Source organism: Ananas comosus, linkage group 10, assembly GCF_001540865.1.
Source record: "Ananas comosus cultivar F153 linkage group 10, ASM154086v1, whole genome shotgun sequence".
NCBI classification, from domain to species: Eukaryota; Viridiplantae; Streptophyta; class Magnoliopsida; order Poales; family Bromeliaceae; genus Ananas; species Ananas comosus.
In genome coordinates, this window is record NC_033630.1 from 3,070,660 (window position 1) to 3,094,101 (window position 23,442).

At 33.6% G+C, this 23,442-nt stretch overlaps 3 protein-coding genes and 1 long non-coding RNA gene across 5 annotated transcripts; 3 read left to right on the top strand and 1 right to left on the bottom strand.

The window, feature by feature from the left end:
- On the bottom strand, positions 400 to 21,160 carry LOC109716416. Its single transcript, XR_002217923.1, has 4 exons — positions 20,953 to 21,160; positions 20,766 to 20,855; positions 12,357 to 12,545; positions 400 to 687 (listed from the first exon to the last, which is right to left on the bottom strand). It is a non-coding gene; the product is annotated as an uncharacterized LOC109716416 (long non-coding RNA).
- LOC109716415 lies at positions 4,935 to 5,891 on the top strand. The gene has a single exon (XM_020241845.1). It carries the CDS (start codon positions 5,154 to 5,156, stop codon positions 5,439 to 5,441), a length of 288 nt encoding a protein of 95 aa, XP_020097434.1. The 5' UTR covers positions 4,935 to 5,153; the 3' UTR covers positions 5,442 to 5,891.
- Positions 8,841 to 11,868, top strand: LOC109716414. The gene is made up of 2 exons (XM_020241844.1): positions 8,841 to 9,354; positions 11,234 to 11,868. Exons 1-2 carry the CDS (start codon positions 8,951 to 8,953, stop codon positions 11,706 to 11,708), a joined length of 879 nt encoding a protein of 292 aa, XP_020097433.1. The 5' UTR covers positions 8,841 to 8,950; the 3' UTR covers positions 11,709 to 11,868.
- Positions 15,445 to 20,324, top strand: LOC109716413 (aluminum-activated malate transporter 9-like). 2 transcript variants are annotated; one of them, XM_020241842.1, is made up of 6 exons: positions 15,445 to 16,039; positions 16,516 to 16,656; positions 16,873 to 17,142; positions 17,226 to 17,365; positions 17,527 to 17,673; positions 19,595 to 20,324. In XM_020241842.1, exons 1-6 carry the CDS (start codon positions 15,736 to 15,738, stop codon positions 20,180 to 20,182), a joined length of 1,590 nt encoding a protein of 529 aa, XP_020097431.1. In that variant the 5' UTR covers positions 15,445 to 15,735; the 3' UTR covers positions 20,183 to 20,324. The 2 variants fall into 2 exon arrangements, with proteins under 2 accessions (XP_020097431.1, XP_020097432.1); XM_020241843.1 differs by having other exon boundaries at positions 15,684 to 15,918.

The window sequence follows — 23,442 nt, forward strand, 5'->3', positions numbered from 1 at the left end:
TCCTCACTTATCTTATCAATATTTTCTAATTAAAAATGAAATTAGTTTTTTTAAACTCTAGGATCTAAAAGATATAAGATATACACACAGCTAATATATTTTTTTATTTTTCTTTCCGAAAAATTTAGAGGTAGGTGGTACAAGTGTACACAAATATTAGAGCAGAGGTGGCATCAATTTACCCCTCATCTTCACACTTCCTGTTATGCGGTTAACAATATAGCAACGGAGCAACGCTTCACGAGATGCTTCTTGTTGTATGCAACTACACAGCATTTTTTTTTCCTAAAGAAGTTGTATTTATGTTCATGTTAGCATACATAATATAAAGAATTCTCATTGATTCATATATATATATATATATATATATATATATATATATATATATATATAGTCTCAATTACCATATAAATTTATCAATACATCAACAATAACAATACATCAACAATAAGTCGCGACCTTTAAAAGAGCATGCATCGTCATTTTCTCTTTTCCTGAACTAGTGGTAAATTTATTTCCATGGTGCATCCATCCATATATAATAGTACTAATAAATGCTTTGTTGGGCCTAATGGCCACTGATCAAGTATGAGGTTCCTGACTCAGATCCCCCAATCAATAGTGTAACTTGACTAGGCTCGCCACTTATACTTTTCCATCTCAAAGCTACATCATGCTTTTCCTCTCCTAAAAGAAGAAAAGTTTTCTTTACAACAATTGAATTTCTCAGAAGAATATAAAATATATCTATCTTACTCGTAATCATTCTATTTCTGCACTCTTTCTTATATCTGGATTTGAAATTTTTTGATAGACACAGAATTTTTCTGTGTTTGAACTGAATGAAAGAAAATTCAAATTCAGAATCTCCTACTTTGATATCCTAAATGCTTAGAACTTTTAAAATAATCAAAGGTTTCGCAGATACAATAAAGCGGGTCTCTTGATGTAATACTACTAGCTAGTCGATATTGAAATCGCATAACGTTGATACCCATGTCATTGTAGAACTACAATAGATTCATTAATAATCTCAGTACTAAGGCCTAAGGGGACGTATAAAATATTTTATGATGTCATTGTAGAGCTAATTATGTAGTCTCATTAATAATCTCAGTACTAAGTGGACGTGTAAAATATTTCATAGAGCATATACTCCCAGTTATTATAAGGCCTCAAGTTTCAAGATTCATTTATACCTACATGCTAAGGAGACCATATATAATATATATATTCTAGATCTCTCGAGAACTTTTTTTTTTTGAGAGAAATGTAGCATACTATCCGCTTCGTTTATTTTATTTAGAAATAAACTTAGCTGAAAATATAAATCAATTAGGATTCGAACTTGGGTCTCGGGTACCAACCACCAAACCTTTTGCCACTTGCTCTAGAGACGGTCGGTATCTCTTGAGAACATTAAATGAGATATGTACGCACCATCAGGGGCGGAGCCATTGAGGGGCCCACAGTGGCCATGGCCCCCCCAAACTTTTTTAAAATTACATAAAAATCCTTTGTAATAAAAATTAAAATATTATAAATTTTAATTTTAGGAGGCCAAATTAATTTTTTTAATAAAATTTGTGTCTTAACTTTTTTTTCAAATTTTTTGGTCATTTTTCTTCAACTCTTACAGTCTTATTCCTCTTTGAGTATATTGTTATTATTGTTGTTAGTAATAACTGATCGGTGAATCTGACAAATTTTTTTTCTTATTATCCGAGGATGAATTTTTTTTCTATCAAATCTAAATCTTGGCCCCCCGAATTTTAATTTCTGGCTTCATTCCTGTGCACCATGAATTTGTTCTTGGCTTCTTCATTGTTGTTTCTTAGTCCTTGTTGGATATTTTTGGTTGCGGTATGAGTTATTAATACTTGTAAACATCGCCAAACTTGTATTGTTGTAGAAATTAACCTCATTTTTTTGCCACCCAATTTATTAACAACTAATTAATGAGTGTGCCAATTTAGGTGGGAGACTTTTTTTCGCCTCATGTAGTCCGTCCATTCCTTCTTGTAATGTAGAAGAATATTCCACCAATAAACCAAAAAAAAAAAAGAAAAACTTCAAATACCACCTATGTGGTTTTACACTTTTCCACTTTAGTACAATGTCGTTTAAAGTGTATCAATTTAGTGCCCTATGATTTCATTTTTATCTTTTTATTATCGACTCTATTAATTTTTTTCGTTAAATCAGTGACAAAGTTAAAACTAAAGGATACTAAAATGAATATTCGATAAATCTAGATGAGATATCTGAAATTTTTTGTATGTAATTTAAAGAAATATTAACAAAAAAACTGATGAAAAGATAAAAATTAAACCACATGACACTAATTTGATACACTTTAAACCACATGGTGCTAAAGTGAGAAAGTGCGAAACCATATGGATGGTATTTGTAGTTTACCAAAAAAAAAAAGAAAAAACAGAGTTCATACCTTGAAATTTAACTGTTATTAGTATAAATATATATTTTTTCTATTTATGATATTCAGGTATTAACCTCATCAACCTAGTTTGGTATTGTGGTAGCTGAAAGCCTACAATTTAATGCTACAAAATATTTAAAAGCAGTAAAATTGTGTAGAGACTATCACAAAATGTATGCGGCGGTAATTTTATATCATTAAAAAGAATTAAGGACCTGAAGCGTTTCTGAATATTTGGGATTTTACCAACACAATCTTCTTATAATAAGGTAGTGTAACTCTTTTGTTCATTTCTTTTTTTTACCATGTTATGAGGTAAAAAAAAAAATCAAGAATTAATATTTAATTAATAATTAAATTTGATCGCGTTTGGTGAATCACAATGTTTAACAAATTGGCTGAATATTGTGTCGGTTGTCCCGAAACTTTCAGCCAAGTTTTATTTGGGTTCTCAAACTTTCAAGCATTCTAAACCCTAAATCCTAAACCCTGGCGAGTAGTTTTTGAACTTTTTAGGAGTTTTAACTTTTAAGTTTATGTATGTATGCATTTACTGTTAGAGGATGAATTATTGCTTGCACCCGGTGTATATTTGTACATATATGCACCATGGATTTATTTTTAGAAAAAATTAGATGTCCAAACTGGAAATATAAATATAAGATAGATAAATAAACGATAAATTTACATTAAATAAATGAGCAGATGAACTAGAAGCAAGCGACAACTTTTTTACCTGAGGACTAAATAAAACACCTTTGGAAATTTAATTAGAAACTTAAAAAATTGAGATCTTATTAAAAGATCACGAGAAAAATGAAACTGGGACTCAAAAAAAGATCTGGGACTACTAAGTCCAATTTAATTACCCTCGACAAATTTGACCCGGTTGTGAATCACGAAACTAAACCATTCAACTAAATATCATGGAAAAGTGCTTCAACCAAAAGTACTTCGCAACAACACACAAATACATTGTGTGGAGCGAACTTGGGCTCCATCATTTATTTCCACAACTAACCCACCCCCTTTTTGTTGCCATGCTTTGTACGACATTACTTGATGCACAAGCTTTCAAAGTGTTAGTTTGATATTGAGACTTATTTGATACAATTCTATAAAATAGAGTTAAAATAAAAATATATCGAAATATATTTTTACGTTTTCTAGTAGGACCGTAGAAAACATATAGTAATCGACTTATCGCGATATGCGGAACGCAATATTACGTACGAAAACAAACAGAATATTTTTCATCGTAATTTATTATCGCAAGTAGCGTAATCTCTCCGCAATCCTAAACGAAACGTAAATTTCTAAGGCCCCGTTTGGATCGCGGGATAAGCGGGGATAACGAAAGTTATCCCCGCTATTCCGCCAAACGGGGTGAAATTTGGCCGGGATATTTTATCCCGGTCAAACCTTGCTATTCTCGGTTATCCCGGAATAGCAAGGGATTTGCTATTCCACCATTTTGGTGGAATAGTGCTATTCCAATGCTTAATTTCAAACTTAATTAAACTTATAAATTGAATTAAACTAAATTATATAAATATAATATGTTATATATTATAATACATTATTTTTATTATAAAATTATTAATTGTACTATATTAATACATATTATTTATATTTAAATATTATAATAAAATTTATAATAAATTATATTTAAATATTATAATAAATTCTTTTTATTAAATTTAAATTTAAGTAGAATTTTTAAAAAATTTATAAATTTATTATAATAAATTATTTTTATTAATTGTTCCCACCACTATTCTTATTTTAAAATTTTAAAAATTAAAAATTTAAATTTTTAAAATTTATAATTTATAATCTCAAAATTAAAGTTTAAAATTTAAATTATAAATTTTAAATTTTAAATTTAAATTTTGATATTTTAAATTTTTGAAATTTAAAATTTGATATTTTATATTTTTTTAAATTTAAATATGATCTTAAATTTAAAGTTTGAAATTTAAAATTTAAAATTTTGAATTTAAAATTTGAGATTTTAAATTTCAAAGTTAAAATTTTAAATTTAGAAATATAAATTTAAAAATTTAAAAATTCAAATTCAAATATAATAAGTGGATAATATCATTATTTTTTATTTACAAAACCCATTATCTTTCTTATTCCATCTTACCTAACCAAACGCTATTTTTTTTATTCCAGGAATAACCGAATTTTCATCCAAACGCAAAATTGATCTAATCCTCGCTTATACCTCAATTTATACCTATCCCTGGAATAGCCACTTTTTTCTTATCCCCGAACCAAACGATACCTAAATTTATTACCAAATTAATACACCGCACAACAAAAACCACAACACAATATTGGTTGGTCGAGTGCTTAACCTGCACGCACCGTCGCATGCGTCGCGGTCGCTCATCGCAACTTCTTCTCCAATTTTTTTTTTTTTTTTTTTTGAAAAAGAAAAAATTATTGCTGCACCGCGGTGTATACTCGAAGCCATTAGATTTAGGAGTTTAAGACCTCTATCTAATCTTGATTAGGAGTTTAACGACGCACAACGCGGAGCATGCAATAATTCCTTCCCAGAATATACCTTCTCCTCTCTCTCTCTCTCTCTCTATAAATACACGTCTACTTCCACAAATCATTAGACAAAACTAACATCTTCAAGAAATAGAGAGAGAGAGACTCTAGAGTCTAGAGAGAGAAAGAAAGAAGGCTACTATTTTGCATGGAGACGACGACGACAGCGGCGGCGGCGAACGGGGGAGGGGACGGGGGGTTTTACAGCCGGAAGAATCGGCTGCAGGCCGTCGTCATGAAGGAGAGGTGCGGCGGGCACTTCCAGATGCCTCTTCACTACCCGCGGTACGCGAAGGCCGACTACGAGGCGATGCCCGAGTGGCAGCTCGACCGCCTCCTCGCCGAGTACGGCCTCCCCGCCATCGGAGACCTCGCGGAGAAGCGCAGCTTCGCCATCGGCGCCTTCCTTTGGCCCTCTTCCTCTAATTCCTTCTGAGCTACACCTTCTTCATTTTTCTTGTTTTTCGAGAGGAGTACGCGTTTTTAATTGTGTGAAAGCTAAATTACAGATAACCCTCCTGAATACATCGTGGCTTCGACAATAAATTAAATACGAAGAGAATAAAATATGAAGCACGATATATTGAAGAGGATTTTGTGTATTTTAGCCTTGTATAAAGGACTTGCGTTCATGTTGGCTAGATTTTTAGGTGAATTAATTAATTAAGTAGTAGATTGTGAGTTTTGGGTAGGGGTTTGGCACTAGATCTCATGTATTAACTTTAGGAATTATTAAGATTTAAAGAGGTTAATTAGTGGGTAAGTTTGGAATTAAGAGGATTTTAGTTTGAATGTGCGGGGATTAGAGGAATGAGTGTAATTAGAGTATCTAAGCCTACTTAATTTGTTTTTCTAATAATAATTTGTTGGGTTTTTGTTCTTTTGACTTTCTATATATATATGTAGCTATATATTGAGATTTTTGGTTTGTTTTCTAAATTGACTGTGGAATATTCATGTAATGAGAATGCATTATAGCTACAATTTTTCTTTTTTTTTTTTCTCTTTTCTTTTTGTGGTAAAAGTAACTGCGTTTTCATTTAGTGGTACAAGAAACTCAATTGTTTTCCCATGTATAATAACAACTTAATTTAAAAAATCCATCAGATCCATCTCTTTGTTATGGAGAGTATATATATACGTCTAAGGGCTATGTTTTACCCTATTTTTTTTTATTTGCTTAAGTTTGAGAAGTTGTTTATTACTTTTGGTCCTATAAATGGAATAGCCTCTTTTTTTTCTTTTGGTTTTTCCTATATGGGACGCTTTACAGTTTCTATGCATGCATGTATTTACAAAGTATTCATTTGTTTGTACAAAAGAATTTTTTTCAAAAAAAATTAAGGTTTACTTGCACTAATAGTCCCTAACCTTTAAGTTTTTTTTTTTCACTTTGATCACAATCTTTTTCTTTGCTATTCGGTTTCTAACTTTTGCATTTTATTTTAATTAGATCCCAATTATCCAAATTCATATTAATTTTGATTAAATCAATCGCATCAACTCTAGTAAGATCATGGCTACCTATGTAAATTGTGGTCGTGGTCTGATAACTCCCAATCAATTTTGATACTAAACTATTTTTAGTTTCTGAGTTTTTAGAATAGTCTGATAGTATTCTCAATTCGACACCAAGATGTCAGATGCTCTAAAAGAGATAATGAAGGTTGCATGCTTAAACACATGGAAAGATATTGAGGCACAATAGATATGCGAATACGGTGCATATGCGAGAAGAGGTTATAGACCCCCCTAAAAAAAAAGGAAAAAAATTGAGGATCAATTAACCATAAACAAATTAAGCATAAGCAACAGTTATCCGTACACTCTATTCATAGATATAAAATTTACACTCATATAGGGCTTTTGTGGCCCTAATTAACCTATTTGTCTTAATTTTTTTATCAGCATTTGGATCTTAGGTGTAAGATGTTGTTTTTTATTTATTTATTTGAGTTATTTATTTATAGTGTATTTACTGCGCGCGTTGCATTAACTCTACCAACAATGACTAGCTGGGCATGAGACCAGTACTACGCAATAAATATTAGCCAAATCTAGGACCAGAAAATCAGAAATTGTTCCCTGCACCGGGTCTACAATTACATCTCGTGCACCGCCTTCTAAAATTAAATTTTAATTTATTATGAATATTTATAATATTAAAAAAAATGTACATATCAAAATGCGTAAAATCTGAACATTGTTCTCTCATAAATCGAATAATGCACGATTCCTAATTTTTTGACATATATTGATGTTTTAGCAATAGGTTTTAAATTGATGTGCTTAGATGATTTACAGTATCCTAAATAGTTTACATATAAAAATTGACTTGCTTATATAAAATGAGTTTACTATCAACCATTAGGTTATTTACTACTTGGTGTTCCCACAACTAAAAAGTCTAAATTTTTTTTTATTTATGGGGTAAGCAATTAAAATGAGCTTTTAGAACACAAAAATAAATTCTAATTTTAGGCCACATTTGGTATCCTTGTTTGCTTTTTTGCTTTTTCTTTGTTAAACACTGATTTTATACAATTTAAAGCCAAATTATGAATGACAACTTGTTTACAAATATTGTGGAACCTAAAAAGGTTGGTTATCAAATAAGCATCTTGGATATAAGAATCACAAATAAATTCAATCATATCTTCTTGCTTTCACCACACTAGGATGTTGCTATAGAGATTTCCATTCATACTTAAAATACATGTTTTTCGGAAGAGCGTTACTCAAATAGTAATTCTAACGCTTAAGACTCCATTCAGACTCAAATACCATTCATAATATCACGGTATGTGCATCATAATAAGTCGATTAAGATATAATTTTTTGACAGTTGTATCGCAAAACTTGAAAAATATATCTTTATATACCTTGGCCGCGACTATGTTTTTATAAACAGTGTTATGCGACCCTTAATTAATACCAAACGAGCCCTAAACAATAGTAAACATGCTTTTATGTTGAGTCACTATCCAATAATGTGATTTTTGAGATTCTGAAAGATAAAACCAGAAAAGGATAAAGCTACACAAAAAACTATCTTGGTCCAACTTCAAACTGAGAGAGAAGTGAGATATTCTGAGGGGTCTAAGGGCCCCTTGAGGCCCACAAGAGCAGGAATATCCAATCCATGTACTGTGCTTTTAAAAGAGTTTCTATTATATATTCTCTCTCTCTTCCCTATCAAGTAAAAATGTATGGAAGCCCTTAAACTATAGGATTTTTTGAATTTGGCCCCCTAAATTATATATATATATATAGTTAGATATAGATGATGCGGTGCAACTGCTACGTAAAAGACCATTTCCAATTTTAGGATATTTGATTCGGCAATTTGAGTTTTTAGAAATATTTTAGAGAATTTGAAGACAAAAGAAGCTATATTTCATGCAAGTTTACTGCAGTCTATCAGTATATCAAATTGTTCAAAATCTGATTACTTTAACGATTGATTAGACTTAGTTGTTCCTTAAATAGTAAAAATATATTTCAAATAAGTTGATAATTTGTTAGGAAATTCTTCTTAATGTCTTGATTATGAATGATGATTTTGATTTCCAATAGAGGAATTTTTATACTATGTATTTCAAGCTTATCAATTTGTATAATATGTTCATTTTTTTCAATTGCATAAAAAAATTTTGTAATTTATATTTTTTATTTTTAATAAATTATTATATATACTTTAGATGGTTAATGTATTCTAAATTTTATTTATCAAAAAATGACCAAAAAATTATCCAAATTTAAATAAAAAACATAAAAGTTGAGGGGGTCTATTTCAAAACAAAATCTTTTACATAGTTGAGGGTGTTTCCGTACATTTTTCACTCTCCTCTATCCAAAACTCCAAAATATTTCCGAGTCCCATCACCACCGCGCTCGCACCGAAGCCACAGCACGGAAAAGCGCTTCTCCCTACAGCTACTGCCCATGGCGTTCCTTCTCCCTCTCACGGAGATCGCCCCGATCCGCGGAGCCAAAACCCCTCCCAATCGCAGAAGCAGCAGCTGCGGCAGCAGAAGCCGCGCGGAGAGGCGGGGCGAAGGCGCTAGGGTTTGCGTGCGCGGGCGCGTCAAGGGCGAGGAGAAGGGGCGGGTGATTAGGGTTTCGGACCCGATTCGGGAGCCGCTGGGGCTCGCCCCCCTCTTCTCGGGGTCGCTTCTTCGGGAATCGTCCTCCTCTTCTCCATCCTCTCCTCCCTCTTTGAGGGACCAGCAGAGAGAGGCGGGAGACGATAAGCAGGATTATTATGTTAATTTGGGGTACGCGATTCGGACTCTGAGGGAGGAGTTTCCTGATATCTTCTACAAGGAGCCTAAATTTGATATCTATAGGTATGCGTTTCATCCCGTTCTTAAGCTTTTTCTTAGTGAAAATTTGATTTTTTGGATCGATTTTATTTGCGAAATGTTAGATTCTTTTGCCGTTCTTAAACTTTTTCATACCAAAAGTTCGATTTTTGGATCAATTTTATGTGCAAGTTGTTGGATTGTTTTGTTTTGTTAGGTTTTTCACTTCCCTTGCATCTGTTTGAGATGAGTCGGAAGTAAAATTTAAGTTTTCTTTGTGAAAAGTTGAGAATTAGGAGCTTGAGTATAGTCATATAGATGCACCACTAACATTGCTTATGCTTTTCCAAGGTTCAATTTTTGTTGGTTTTGTTGGTTTGAAGAAGCTGAGATGGTTTACTATAGATGCCAGTGGTATCTAAGGTCTTAGGTTTCAAAAGTGAGTAATTTATGTAATGAAACCCAATTTAATAAGTTCATGGAGATGGGGATGTGTGAATCATGTCGATTGGCGCACTTTGGTCTGCGAGGTATTAATTGAAAGGCTTAGCCTCATCACTGTTGAAGTGGGAACTTTTGGAGATGAACACCTTGTAACCCAAAGTGATTTTTTGGAGTATATAGTTTACCTTCATCAAATTTCAACATCATAGACAATTAGTTATTGCAGCTCTTGTTGGAAGTCTTATGCACCATTTGTGTTAACAATGGAGATAAGAGTAATATAAAAATTCTTGCGATACTAGAATTACAAAGCACCAGCACCTATCTTCTCTTGAAGAGTATGCTGAGTGATAGAACCTTATAGCAAGAATTTATACTGCAATTGTAGACTTGGTGATCCTTGGCTAGATATGTTAGGATCTGTTGGATCTATGTGGATTTTAGTTCCATATCATATTTCACATTTGAAGTTAACTAGTCCTTTTTTTCCTTCTACTTATCATCTGTCCAAATCGCTTTAATTTCATATTCCTTCTCTTATATTGGAACTTAGCACATCTGAATTAGACATTAAACTGAGTCTGGACTAATTTAGAGCTGGATTATTTGTGGCCTCCAAATTACTGTGGATAGTTGAGGGTTTATGATCATCCTCATCTTCTCTAGTATGTGTGCTCACTAGGCAACATTTAGAGAACCAAGTTATTCCATATTGTCCCGCGTGAGAAGTTTTTGAGCTTTTCTCTGTAATGCGCGCGCAACTAATGTTCTGTGTCCATTAACACAGCTTACTGAATGTTATCGTATAGCATGTATATGTTACCTTTTTTAGAGTGTTACGGAGTGGAACAGCAATACAATTATGTTTACTATATCAAATTATCAGATTTAGCGAAATAGATTGAACTGAGTCAACTGGACACTATGACCTTCTATCCTAATATCGAGCTTGAAGGATAGAGTTTGCCAAGCTATGGATCCATAGAATTTGAAACAATAAGTGTCAAGTATTATAACTTTTATTTACAAAGTTTTGCAGGAAGAATATTATGAGATAATACACACTTGCTAATGTGTACTTCAAGCTTTTTGAATATTCATCGCATTCAGATAGTTTTCTTTTCATTTACATTATGCTTTAGACATTTGATATATTTTCATAAAATGTTTTTCTATTTGATATGTTTTATATCATAAAATGTTTTTCTTTTTGTTTCTTTTCCACGTGAGAATTATTAGGATGATGAGAACTTTCAAGATGTAGATACTGATAGGTCTTTGGGGGATGTTTGTGTACTGATTTTTTGAAAGTTACCAATTAGATATATATATTTTTTTATACCTTTGGGTTCTATACCTCCATTTTTCTTTTTTTTTCCTCCCCTTATATTTCCTTTTACTTATACTTCCATTCAGTTATGATATAGTCTAGAAATCAATAACTATTTTATTCTAAGATGATCGATTTTTTTTATACCAGAGATGATATTGTCTTCAAAGATCCTTTGAACACCTTTGTGGGCGTTGATAGCTACAAACGGATATTTTGGGCTCTGAGATTTAACGGCCGAATTTTCTTCAAGGCCTTGTGGATAGACATAGTCAGCGTATGGCAACCGGTGGAGAATGTAATTATGATTCGTTGGATTGTCCACGGCATCCCTCGTGTGCCATGGGAGAGCCATGGCCGCTTCGACGGCACCTCCGAATATAAACTCGACAAAAATGGCAAAATATATGAGCACCGTGTAGATAATGTCGCTCTCAACTCTCCAACGAAATTTAGGGTTTTGCCAGTGGAGGAGTTAATCCGGTCTCTTGGCTGTCCGTCTACTCCAAAGCCAACTTATTTTGAGACATCATTATTATTTGGCTTCCTGTTAAGATTCACATGGACAAGATGCTACCTTACATTTTATCTTACTCTTTCTTTTGTATGTGCAGCTGAAGGTTGAGAGTAAGTTTTGGGTCTACCAATATGCCGCCAAAGTTTTGTCCCATTTGTTGTATGATAGTGTATCTACTGCTATGAGTAGATATTAGCATACTAATTAATGTATAATATCTGTATAGTAACTGGTAATGAATAAAATAAAAGCCTTCTTGTTTAAATTATAGCGCTTGTTTAAGAAAGATGCTGATTTCAATTGTATAGCTAGTAATGTAACAGAGTAGGTGTTCTTGCTTTCAAGCTTAGTTACTCGGAAGAAGCAGCACTTGTGTTCACTTCAATTGTCATGTAGAGCATCTTGAAATGTAGATCATCATTTTGTCATGTGGGCTATGTTTATACATTATCCTAATTATATCAACTATGGTTTATTGGGGTATAACAGTGAGGGTGGTTGGTTGATGGTTCTACAACTCTTTGTTTGGGGTGTGATGAAGTACTTGATATGCTATCATCAATTGGTTCATTAATTTCATAAATTTTACTCTAAATAGTTGGCATCACTGTGTAGAACTATTCCTTGTTTGGGAAGTTCATAGGTTGAACCCTGTATATATATATATATATATATATATATATATATATATATATAGTAGAAGCTCCAATGCCACATGCTGAATTGAATGGCTAGGAAACATGAGTGAAAAAATACCTCTGATGCTTAAGAGTGATTCTGATGCTACTGTTGCTCAGGGTGTGATGTAGAAAACCAGTATTTGGAGAATATGTTCTTAGGATAATTTGTTCTCTAAGACATGTCTCAATCTTGTTTCTTGGGCACCACCAATTGCAAATTGTGCTGGGCTTTGTTACTTGATCAACAGCTTGTTCTGTTTAACACCTGCAACTTGCCAGAAGCCAATGCTAAGAATTCCATACTTTTTTCACAGCTGAAATATATTTGATATATCTTTCATTCAAAGCTAGAAAATACAGGCCCAGGAATACCTTCCCCAGTTAAGGTTCCTCCATATATTATTCTAATGTTCTCTGTATTGTTTCTCCTTCGAATTGCATTGTTGATTAATTTCTGTATTGAAGGCAAGCCCTAATTTGGCAGGATATGGCATCCTAAGATGACGTGTCGAGCTCGGGTAGGTCTAGTAGGTAACGTCATAAAACTCGTGGCATTTGGCTAGAGCTTAATGCAGAAAAAATATTTAGTAGGTAAAGTTGCGTGTTTGGCTTTACTAGAAGGTGCTGTATTATTATGTGATGAAATGCCATCTAGATAGTGCTATCAAAAGATACACAGTTTAATTCCTCCATAAGCTTCTTTCTACGACAGAATTAAAAGCACTAAATATAGCTTATGGACTTGGAAAGCAAAATCCATTAAGCTTTTTCACACCTATAAAAGTTTGAGACTTTTCTGATTGTCAAATGCTCTATTAAAATTCGAAAATAATTATAACTGCAAGCGGAAGTAGAAGAAAGGCTAAATAGGCATTAATACAACATAAGTAGAGGATCTTGAAGGAAAAGGTCCAGATCTTTTGTTTGCAAATTATTCTATCACTAAATCTCAAAATTGAGAAGTTGTTTCACAAACCAGGCCAAACTCGCAATAATCATGTACCTAACATAAGAATAAATCTCCACAAAAAGAGGGAAAAGTCTCCTCTATAATACTCTTTTAAGGGGGAGGTTTCCTCTAGAACCTGATGCCATGAGCATGTTTTATCTTGGCCAAATATTCCCTGCAGAAGTTCTAATGAAATTTTCACTATGTCATGCATAACAGATACCACAAGAAAGAAAGATACTAATGATACAATATCCCTGACATGTATCAAAAGAAAATATCCTCCTCTCTTCTTTTTACTGCTAGAAACCTAGTTAGAGAAGTTCTTTTCATAATGGAATTTAGGATTAGGGAATGAATTCTAGCAGCTGTCTCATAATTATCGGATTAATGTTGATGTTTAAGTAATAAGTTAGGTAGATTATTTAATGGGTTTGTGAGAATCTTTTACAACCTTCCTTATTTACTCTTTTTTTTTTTTATTAGTAGAAGTAATTGGTATTGTTGGATTTAGGTAGATCAAGATTACTATTTACTGTCGAATAATCGAATACCATAAACTACAAATTCACAAATAGGTAGTGAAAACATACCAACTTACATGCTGCAAAAGCATCATTTCTGTTTGCTTAAAAGTTAGGGCAGGTTAGGAATCACATTTATTGCATTTTTATTTAAATTTGTTTTGCTTAAAAAAGTGATCTTATATGTGTATGTTTACAATCAATATTACCAATTAAAAATAAAAATATAAAACTCACCACCACCAACTGCTAGAGTAGTTGATTGGTATTCTTCATTCGGGATAATGGATCTTAGGTTCGAATCCTGTTTATAACAAATGGACTCCTACTTAAGCAGAATTCGAATTAAAAGATCATTGCCCTGGCTTAAGAGGCACCAATTAACCAACTACTCTAACAGCCGGTGTATTTTTCTACTTAGTATAAGTGATTCAAAACATTTTTATGAAGTGTGAATACTACTCTAGCAGCTACTGCTTTCAATTTTTTTTTTCCTAATTAGTAAAAGTAATTCAAAACATTTTAATGAAGTGTGAATTGATGCTTAGAAGCTCAGATTTTTGCAATTCACAAGAGCAGCATCTGATTCTTTAATTAAAATAACAGAAAGTAATGGAAATTATAGACAACAAAATTTAAATTGGTTGAAAAACATTAAGCAAAGGTAAGGAATAATGCAAAAAATAAAATAAAAAATAAAACTGGAATTTAGGTCGAGCGTACGAAATTTGGCGAATGCAATAAAGTTGAGTACTGGTTATTAGTAAAAATTAGCATAATAGATACAACGAAAGGGAAGAGAAAAATGTATATATGAATTACTTTTTCTACTTTAATTTACGCTAACAAAAGTTTGAAAGATACATGACTAAGTAACTTCATAAAAGATTGGAAAAACACTACCTTAATTATTCTTTTGTTAACTTAATGAACACAAATAGAGTCCAAAGCTTGGTATGCAATTTATACAATGAAATTCACAGTTTACTCAGCAATTTTCTAAAGAGACAAATATTTCTCACTATTATTGTTCATGCATGAATGAGAAGCAACAATATGAGAACATAGATTTTTCTTCCTCTCTTTAGCTGGAAGGTTTGTGCTGTTCAGACCTTGTTCTATCATGCAACAGAGAATAATATTTATGCGCTTGAAGTAAAAAAAAGAAAGAGACGTAGAAAAGCAAAACACCGAAAGGGTAAATTTTCTGGGGTTTACAACATACAATAGCTTTTTACTGTTTTCAATTTTTGAATTCAAAATTCCAATCCACTCAAATTTAGTGTTTTTTTATCTATTGTTAAGAAACCATTCCCTTAAATGATTTTACATGACCACCTCCATATGCATCTAGGTTAGTTCGAATTGGCCCTTGCATTACTTATTCTCATCTCTTGATTTCTTCCACTGTTTCAGTCCTTTACCCCCCTTTGTCAATATGTGTTCTTATACTGACTAAGCTTATTCGGAGATAAAGCAGTATGTGTTCTTAATTGACTAAGCTTATACATCTAAAACAAAAAGAATGGAGCAAACGCTAAGCACCATGCAAACCAAAAACACCCATGCAACTACACCTACATACGTTAACATTTCATGCACACCTATGTAGCGAACATTAAAATCCATGCATGCAGTGGTATAAACTGGTAAAAGAAGGCCATGTCGTACAGTCACCTCACTGGAATAATAGATTCCAATTCCCCATCAACATAAACATAATTGAGCTGAAGCATCTTCCTCTCTATCCAATGTTTTCCTAATCCTTCCTTCTATTATTGAAAAGTATTATTCTCGCAAATACGAAATAATTATACTCCCCCTACGCCAAATTGCACCACCATCTCACCCTCAAGGACCATGCATGACCTTATATAACTCTCATCATTCCCAACAATCTCTTCGTCTCACAAAGATCATCATCACCTGAATTCTAAGCAAGCAAGCATTGATTTGCTCTTTGATCATCTAAGTACCAGAGAATGAATGGAAAGAAGGGTAGTATACGAATTGACTTCCACTTACCTCCGAAGGCTGTGGCGCCTGAAGTTGAGAAGAACGCTGATGCTAATAACATAATCGAGAGCTTGTCTCCAAGGAAATGGATATGGGATGTGTGGGAGTTCGCCAAGACGGACACCACGAGGGTGACCTTCTCTCTCAAGGTTGGGTTAGCCTGCCTCCTAGTATCCCTGCTCATACTCTTTCGTGCGCCTTACGAAGTGTTCGGGACTAACATCATCTGGTCCATACTCACTGTCGCAGTTATGTTCGAGTACACAGTTGGTATGCACACAATCATGTTTCATCTTCATATATTATGGTGGCAATTAGATTTTTGTATGCTTATATACTGTAGCATTTATACTTAGACCATATGTTAGGTCCAGGAATGGGATTTGTCTTCTTTATCCTAAGGTTAATAATCCGGTGTCCAAGAACAACTGGGAGCAGCAAGATTGGTTTTGATCTTACATCAAATGAACAACTACAATAATTGCAGGGATAATAACACTGAGATAACTAAGGAAAAAGTTAAAGCCAACACAGTTCCAAAAGTTGGCTAGAAAACGTGGTTTGACCACGACTGTTGTGCCCTAATTTACTTTTATTTTAGTTTGTTTTGTAGTCCATGGTAAAATAAGGGGGATACAAAATCTCCCCTGTCACTCAATAAAGCAAAGCCGTAAGTGTGTCTATTCTTTAAGTTACGTGATAATATGTGCACTAGTGCGACAATTAAGTTAATCTCTGCACTACAGGTGCTACATTTAATCGAGGATTTAACCGGGCTCTTGGAAGCTTACTAGCCGGGATTTTTGCAATAGTAGTGATACAAGTAGCAATGTCCAGTGGCCACATTGCAGAGCCCTATGTCATTGGCATCAGCATCTTCCTCGTTGGTATGTCTCACTTGTTATATCCCTCTTCTATCTCTTACTGTTTATTATCTGCTTCTCCATTCTGCAACAATCACTTCACTGAGTTTTTCAATCCCACTGTGATGTTACAACTAAAATAAATCCAAGCATCCAATTAAAAAGGTTCTAACAGTCAAATTTATCACTTCCTTGTTAGTAGACATCTTACATTTACATAATAACAATGTACACATGTAGGAGCTATAACATCCTTTATGAAGCTGTGGCCATCTCTGGTCCCCTACGAGTATGGCTTCCGAGTAATCCTCTTCACCTACTGCTTGATCATTGTGTCGGGCTATCGTATGGGAAATCCTATCAGGACTGCCATGAACCGCCTCTACTCTATTGCAATTGGAGGGTTCGTCGCCGTCCTTGTGAACGTCTTCATTTCGCCTATATGGGCAGGAGAACAACTACATAGAGAGCTTGTCAATAACGTCAACTCTGTAGCCGACTCCCTCGAAGGTCCTTCTCTCTTCATTCTCTAATCTTTCAACTTCCTCAAAATATTTCCTATACAACTGTTCACCAGTTCTTATTTGCAATAGAGTGTGTCAAGAAGTATTTAAGTGATGATGGATCAGATCATCCTGAGTTCTCAAAGACAGTGATGGACGACTTTCCTGATGAGCCAGCTTTTAGAAAGTGCCGAGCAACTTTAAATTCAGCTGCAAAGCTTGACTCACTGGTACCAATACTTTAATAGCAAACGCATATAGGTGCACTTTAATGAACTGTCAAAAATTTTCTAAAAATGTTCTGCTAGGGTTCTTTGTATTTTTAGATTTAATGACCAGCTCATCTAAATACTCTTGCTATCTAGTTAAAATACTCTTGTAATAATTGTAGGCCAATTCAGCAAAATGGGAGCCACCTCATGGGAAATTCAGGCAGTTCTTCTGCCCTTGGGCAGAGTATGTCAAGGTCGGGGCCGTGCTTCGACACTGTGCTTATGAGGTCATGGCTCTGCATGGTTGCCTTCATTCAGAGATTCAGGTGCTGTTTAAGTACTCCATCTTCTCTCTCACACAAAAACTACTCTATCATTGATTCAGTTCTAGTAGCTTTCTTTCCCACATATTCACTTTCTCCTCCTTTTTGTCCGTTGAATTTACAACAAAGAATGAATTCTTAACACAAAATCTTAGAAAATATGCAATGAGGATTTCGGACGTGGCCTTGTTCGCAGGCATGATCTGTTTATCTGGGGATGGATGAAGTTCTTGGTTGGACCCACACCTTTGGGTTGCTTCTGTAGTTAAGAATAGAATCAGATGCCTTCAATTGAGTCTGATCATGACCCAAAGTGAAAATTTGTCAGTTTATGTAAGCTTCATTCAATGCCAGTTCGATTGAGGCAGATCAAACAAAGCTCCAACAAATCTTCTAATTTCGAAAGCTCCCAAAGCTGAACCAATCCAACCAATACCTCCTCTGAAATTCATTTGAATTAATCTTAGATCATTTCTAACTGTATATCACTATATTGTACAAAGGAGCCAAAGTATCCAAATCTATAGATCTAAGTTTCCATAAACTAAATTTGTACCCATGCGATGCACGGGCATATTTATAATAATTTAATTATGTTATATAATATGCAGTCGAAAAACTAAGAAATTAACTATTCTTTACCAATCAATAATGATTTGGCAATGTAAAAAAAGAGAAAATAACTGCTTTGCATAATATAGAGTAGAAGATAGATGGTTGCAGAAAAAATTAATCAAAGAAAAAAACAAATAAAATAGACAACGTAAAGAGGAGAGTTGATAATTATTTGGAGGAGAATTGTAAAAGAATAGGAAACAGACGTTGATCACTAAAGAAAGTTGTTCCTTCTTTTCTATGTAAAATAGTTTTATGGAACTTATATAATTATGTCAGAAATGTAGTCCGAAATTTATATTTATATATTCATAATAGCCGAAATCTAGTCTATATAGAGATAAATAACTTTAATCCAAATAAATTTGTCTTATTTAAAACATATATTTTTATCTTATAGATTTAAAGTTGGATTAAGTAAAAAATTTTAAATCTTTTAGTTTAATTTATAAATAAAATATTAAGATATTTCTATCTTGTAGATTAAATTTAACTAAAAGCGAATACTAAGATATTTTCATCTTATAGATTTAAAGTTGGATTAAGTAAAAAATTTTAAATCTTTTAGTTTAATTTATAAATAAAATATTAAGATATTTCTATCTTGTAGATTAAATTTAACTAAAAGCGAATACTAAGATATTTTCATCTTATAGATTTAAAGTTGGATTAAGTAAAAAATTTTAAATCTTTTAGTTTAATTTATAAATAAAATATTAAGATATTTCTATCTTGTAGATTAAATTTAACTAAAAGCGAATACTAAGATATTTTCATCTTATAGATTTAAAGTTGGATTAAGTAAAAAATTTTAAATCTTTTAGTTTAATTTATAAATAAAATATTAAGATATTTCTATCTTGTAGATTAAATTTAACTAAAAGCGAATACTAAGATATTTTCATCTTATAGATTTAAAGTTGGACAGATTAAAAATGTGTTTTTTAAAGGGGTTTTCTACAAGGGTGACGACGTGGACTCATGAAATTTCTCAAAACTCTCCAACTCTCTATATGAGTCCAACTATATGTATTTCTCAAGGGAAAACATAATCAATAGTCATGCTACAGATTGACACTTTTAATAAATGCAATCTTGTCTAGCACACTCTCTTGTCTAATAAATAAAAACATATCTTGAGAATTGCAGTCTATTCTCTACCAAGTTGCTCTTGATCTAAGCAATAGAGAATTGATAATTGCATGGCTAAGTATTTGTGGAACCCACTTAGAAGAAAATAGTCAAGCTAACTTATTAACCTCTTCTCAAATCACAATCTAGATCTAAGACTATTTCTACGCTTTTGCAGGCACCATACCACCTAAGGTGTGCATTCCGGTCGGAGATCCTAGATGCCACGAACCAAGCAGCAGAGCTTTTGCGCAGCTTGAGCAAAGACATAAATAATATGAAATGGAGCCTTCAAACTAGTCTACTGAAACACGTCCATAGCTCAACTGAGCGTCTCCAACACTCTATCGACATGCATTCCTACCTTCTCACCTCGAGTCATGACCAATACGATACTTCAAACAAATTACAAAGAAAACCATCCAAAACAACCTCTTTTAACCTCAAGGACTTGACCGATAACTTAGACGAGCCAGAAACTGGAAAAACTGAGACTATGCAAGTTGAGTCTTATCACGAAAGCATGAAGAAGCAACAAAGAAGGCTACACTCATGGCCGTCGAGGGAAGTGGACGACTTCGAAGAAGAAGGGAAAATTGTTTCTGACCTAGTCCCCAGGATGCGCGCACTTGAAAGCACCGCCGCATTGTCACTCGCCACTTTCACCTCGCTACTTATCGAATTTGTGGCTCGGCTTGATCATTTGGTTGAGGCTGTCGATAAGCTCGCTAAGATGGCCAAATTCAAGCAAGAGTATACAAGCTAGAATAGAATAAAGGATTAAGATGCCTAAAAAGGATCGAAGAATGACAAGCTGAAGGGTTTTTCTCATATTTTCATCCCTTGATATGTGTTGGCCCATATTTTCATTTGGAGCAATAAAGGTTTTCGTCCATAGCTTACCTTCATTTGTTTTCTTGCGGTGCATCAAACGACCTACTCAATATCTTTAATGACTCAAAACTAACCCTCCCACTCAAGCTGTTTTCTGTACTGCTCCCTCTCTAAAAGCAGCATCTTTTTCTCTCTTTCGAAATTTAACATTTGAAGGAAAGTATAAATGGATTCAGGGAAATCAGCACTGATAACAAGTGATAATTCGAGTGGTTTTTCTTTTAAATCATTGACATGTTAAATGATAATTCGAGTGATAATTCGAGTGGTTTTTCTTTTAAATGATCAGCATTCACAGCATATATGAAATTAAATGCCCTAAATGCATTCTCTTTTCACATTTACCTCCATCAATGATCTAATACCACAAACTATCCAATAACAAACTGCAATTAATCTTGAAATTTCTCACATTATTTCCAACTAAACAATGCAAAACCAAAAAAGGCACGAACCTGTTGATCAAACACACCTAATTATGATGGAGGTGCATTGAAAAATATCCACAAGAAACCTATAAGGCGATCAAAGCGCTCTATTCCAACCTATAAAAGGGACAAAAAACAAACAAAAAAAAACTTATTTGTAATATGAAAATAAAAAGGGGTAAATAGAGGAAGAGATCAAAGAGATCACTCGCACATTGTCATTGGAGTTACTTTCTCTTGCGATCTTTGATCTTAGGGTTTAGGACCTCGTCCTTGCACATGCGAGGAGGGTTTCGAAACTTATTCGGAGGAGAAGAGGACGAAGCGGAGCGGAGAGGGGGATAGGAGGGGAGAATCTCACCCTTTTTTAGGGTTTTGGAGCTTATGAGCTTTTCGGGAACGACGAACTCGGTTTTTTTTTTTTTTTTCGCCATTGCCGAGGTACGAGAGTCCCTTTTCTTCTTCGTCTCCTTCGGAGTTGAGAGTCGACGGGTATTCGTGAACCGGACCGGTTCAACGACCGGTTCGTTTCGGTTCAGGGATGAAGAATAGTTGTAAATGTGTGGAGAGCCCCCTCAACTATAGGTTATTTTGATGTCCATCCCCTAACCCTTTTTTTTCTCTCAATTGACAAACTTTCGGAATTTTTGTTAATACTATTTTAATTTCTTGTCATATTAAATTCAAATTTTATCAAACTTATCCATTTCGTTATAGCCGTTAACAATCAATGAAATTCAGAGTCCATCTGCTGAAAAAGCATGGAGCAATTAAAGTTTAACAAAATTTGTACTTAATTTAAGAAAACATGTAACTAATTTAGTAAAAAAAATAAAATTAAAACATTTGAAATTTGAGGGCGACTCCAATGAAATTTAAAAAAGTTGAAAATTTTTTAATGGTTGAGCTTGTACGAATAAGCTCAATTTTTATGTGATTTAAGAACTTGAGAATTTTCGGCCATTTGTGGCCCGAGCCCACTTGCTATGCTTGGCCCACTAACCCAATAGACGCCCAAACCCTACGGTGAAAATGCACGAGGACCCCTTCAATTACTGCTAGTTTTGAAGTAGACCCCATAGAAACTTTTTTTTTCGGGGAACGTCAAATACCACCCCTGTAGTTTCACACGTTCTCACTTTAGTACCCTGTGGTTTAAATTGTATCAATTTAGTGCCTTGTGATCGATTCCGCTAATTTTTTTTGTTAAATCAGTGACAAAGTTAAAACTAAAGAATACTAAAGTCAATATTCGATAAATCTAGACGGGGTATCTAAAATTTTTTGTATATAATTTAATAAAATATTAATGAATAAAAAAAAATGAAACCACGGGGCACTAACTGATGCATTTTAAACCATAGGGTACTAAAGTGAGAAAGTATGAAACCACAGGGATGGTATTTGAAGTTTACTATCTTTTTTTTTATTGACACCCGTTAAACTTTTATTCATTTTAATTTGAGTTATTTTAATCATATGGATAATAGATTCTATTACAACTAACAATTTCTTTATTAGCAGAACAAGCAGTTTTTGTCGGTTAAAAGATAGGCAGAATAGTTGAATTTTACTAAATTATTGCAGATTTTAACACAATTTTTAATTCGTTAGTGAAAATAATTCAAATAGAAGCAGAAGAAATTCAAGGAGATGCCAATACCAAAAAGAAAATGAAAGTCTAAATACATTTTTATGTAAATAAATAAAAGAATAAAAGAGTGAAACTGGCATTGTTATTAGAATACAAAAACGCAATAAAGAAACTTTGAACAGTTCCTGACCAAGTAAGTCCCTCTCAAACAAACAGCAGGAAATTTCACACCCACCACCAGTTTAAACAAACATTGCAGGTCGCTTTCATGTCACTAATTCTCTCATCTTGTTCCAATAAGCTAATCTTCAACTGGTTTTCGCGGAAAAAAGTCACCATCTTCTCTCCTTCTCACTCTGACGAAGACCGATCAACACAGCCTAACTTGTTCCCATAAGCTAGCTAATCTTCTACCAGTTGTCGCGAAATGGTCGCCATCTTTGCTGCTTCTGACATCATCTGCACCTCTTCTGCTGCAGCTTAACTTGTTCCGATAAGCAGTCGCATTGTTATCTTATTAATTTTCTTTCTTAGGCAAGAAAGGATCACCTAGAACCAACTATACAATCATCTTAATTAAACTATATTGTAAGTCCAAGGATTACACTGTGACAGTGACCATCATTTAGAAAATGAGGAAAAGGTGAGATCCTTAGAGACATCTTCTTCAGTTAGGTCACTTGAGACTTGAGAGAGAGATTATTGTAGTTTAATTTTTTCCAAATAAATAAATCAAGGACTCATATAAATCTTTGCAAGTCAATAAAGGACACTGCTAGTTGCTGAACTTGAATGAACTACTAAACTTAACTTTTTGTAATTAAGTCATTAGATATGAAGCTCTATTTCAACTGGATAGCTACATCAAACTCTGCCCTATTTTTCAAATAAAGACAACAAGCCACATCATTTTTTTTAGTGCTACAGCAACAAGAAAATCTCTAAATTCAATTGCCACATGGATCAGGTCCTCAGGATGACACAGCAAAAGTAAGATTCTGAGACTCAAAAGCCACAATGATGCCATTTACCCAGAATTCAAACACCTAAGACAGGATTATCTCATACTCACGAAGGCTCGAAGCCAATAGTTCGCAAAATATTTTGGTC

Bases quoted from the DNA above. Each gene is read 5' to 3' on its own strand.
- LOC109716415 (XM_020241845.1), top strand. From the start codon at position 5,154: ATGGAGACGACGACGACAGCGGCGGCGGCGAACGGGGGAGGGGACGGG.
- LOC109716414 (XM_020241844.1), top strand. From the start codon at position 8,951: ATGGCGTTCCTTCTCCCTCTCACGGAGATCGCCCCGATCCGCGGAGCC. The intron at 9,355-11,233 runs GTATGCGTTTCA...TTTTTATACCAG, and splicing joins CCTAAATTTGATATCTATAG to AGATGATATTGTCTTCAAAG.
- LOC109716413 (XM_020241842.1), top strand. From the start codon at position 15,736: ATGAATGGAAAGAAGGGTAGTATACGAATTGACTTCCACTTACCTCCG. The intron at 16,040-16,515 runs GTATGCACACAA...TCTGCACTACAG, and splicing joins TATGTTCGAGTACACAGTTG to GTGCTACATTTAATCGAGGA. The intron at 17,674-19,594 runs GTGCTGTTTAAG...ACGCTTTTGCAG, and splicing joins GCCTTCATTCAGAGATTCAG to GCACCATACCACCTAAGGTG.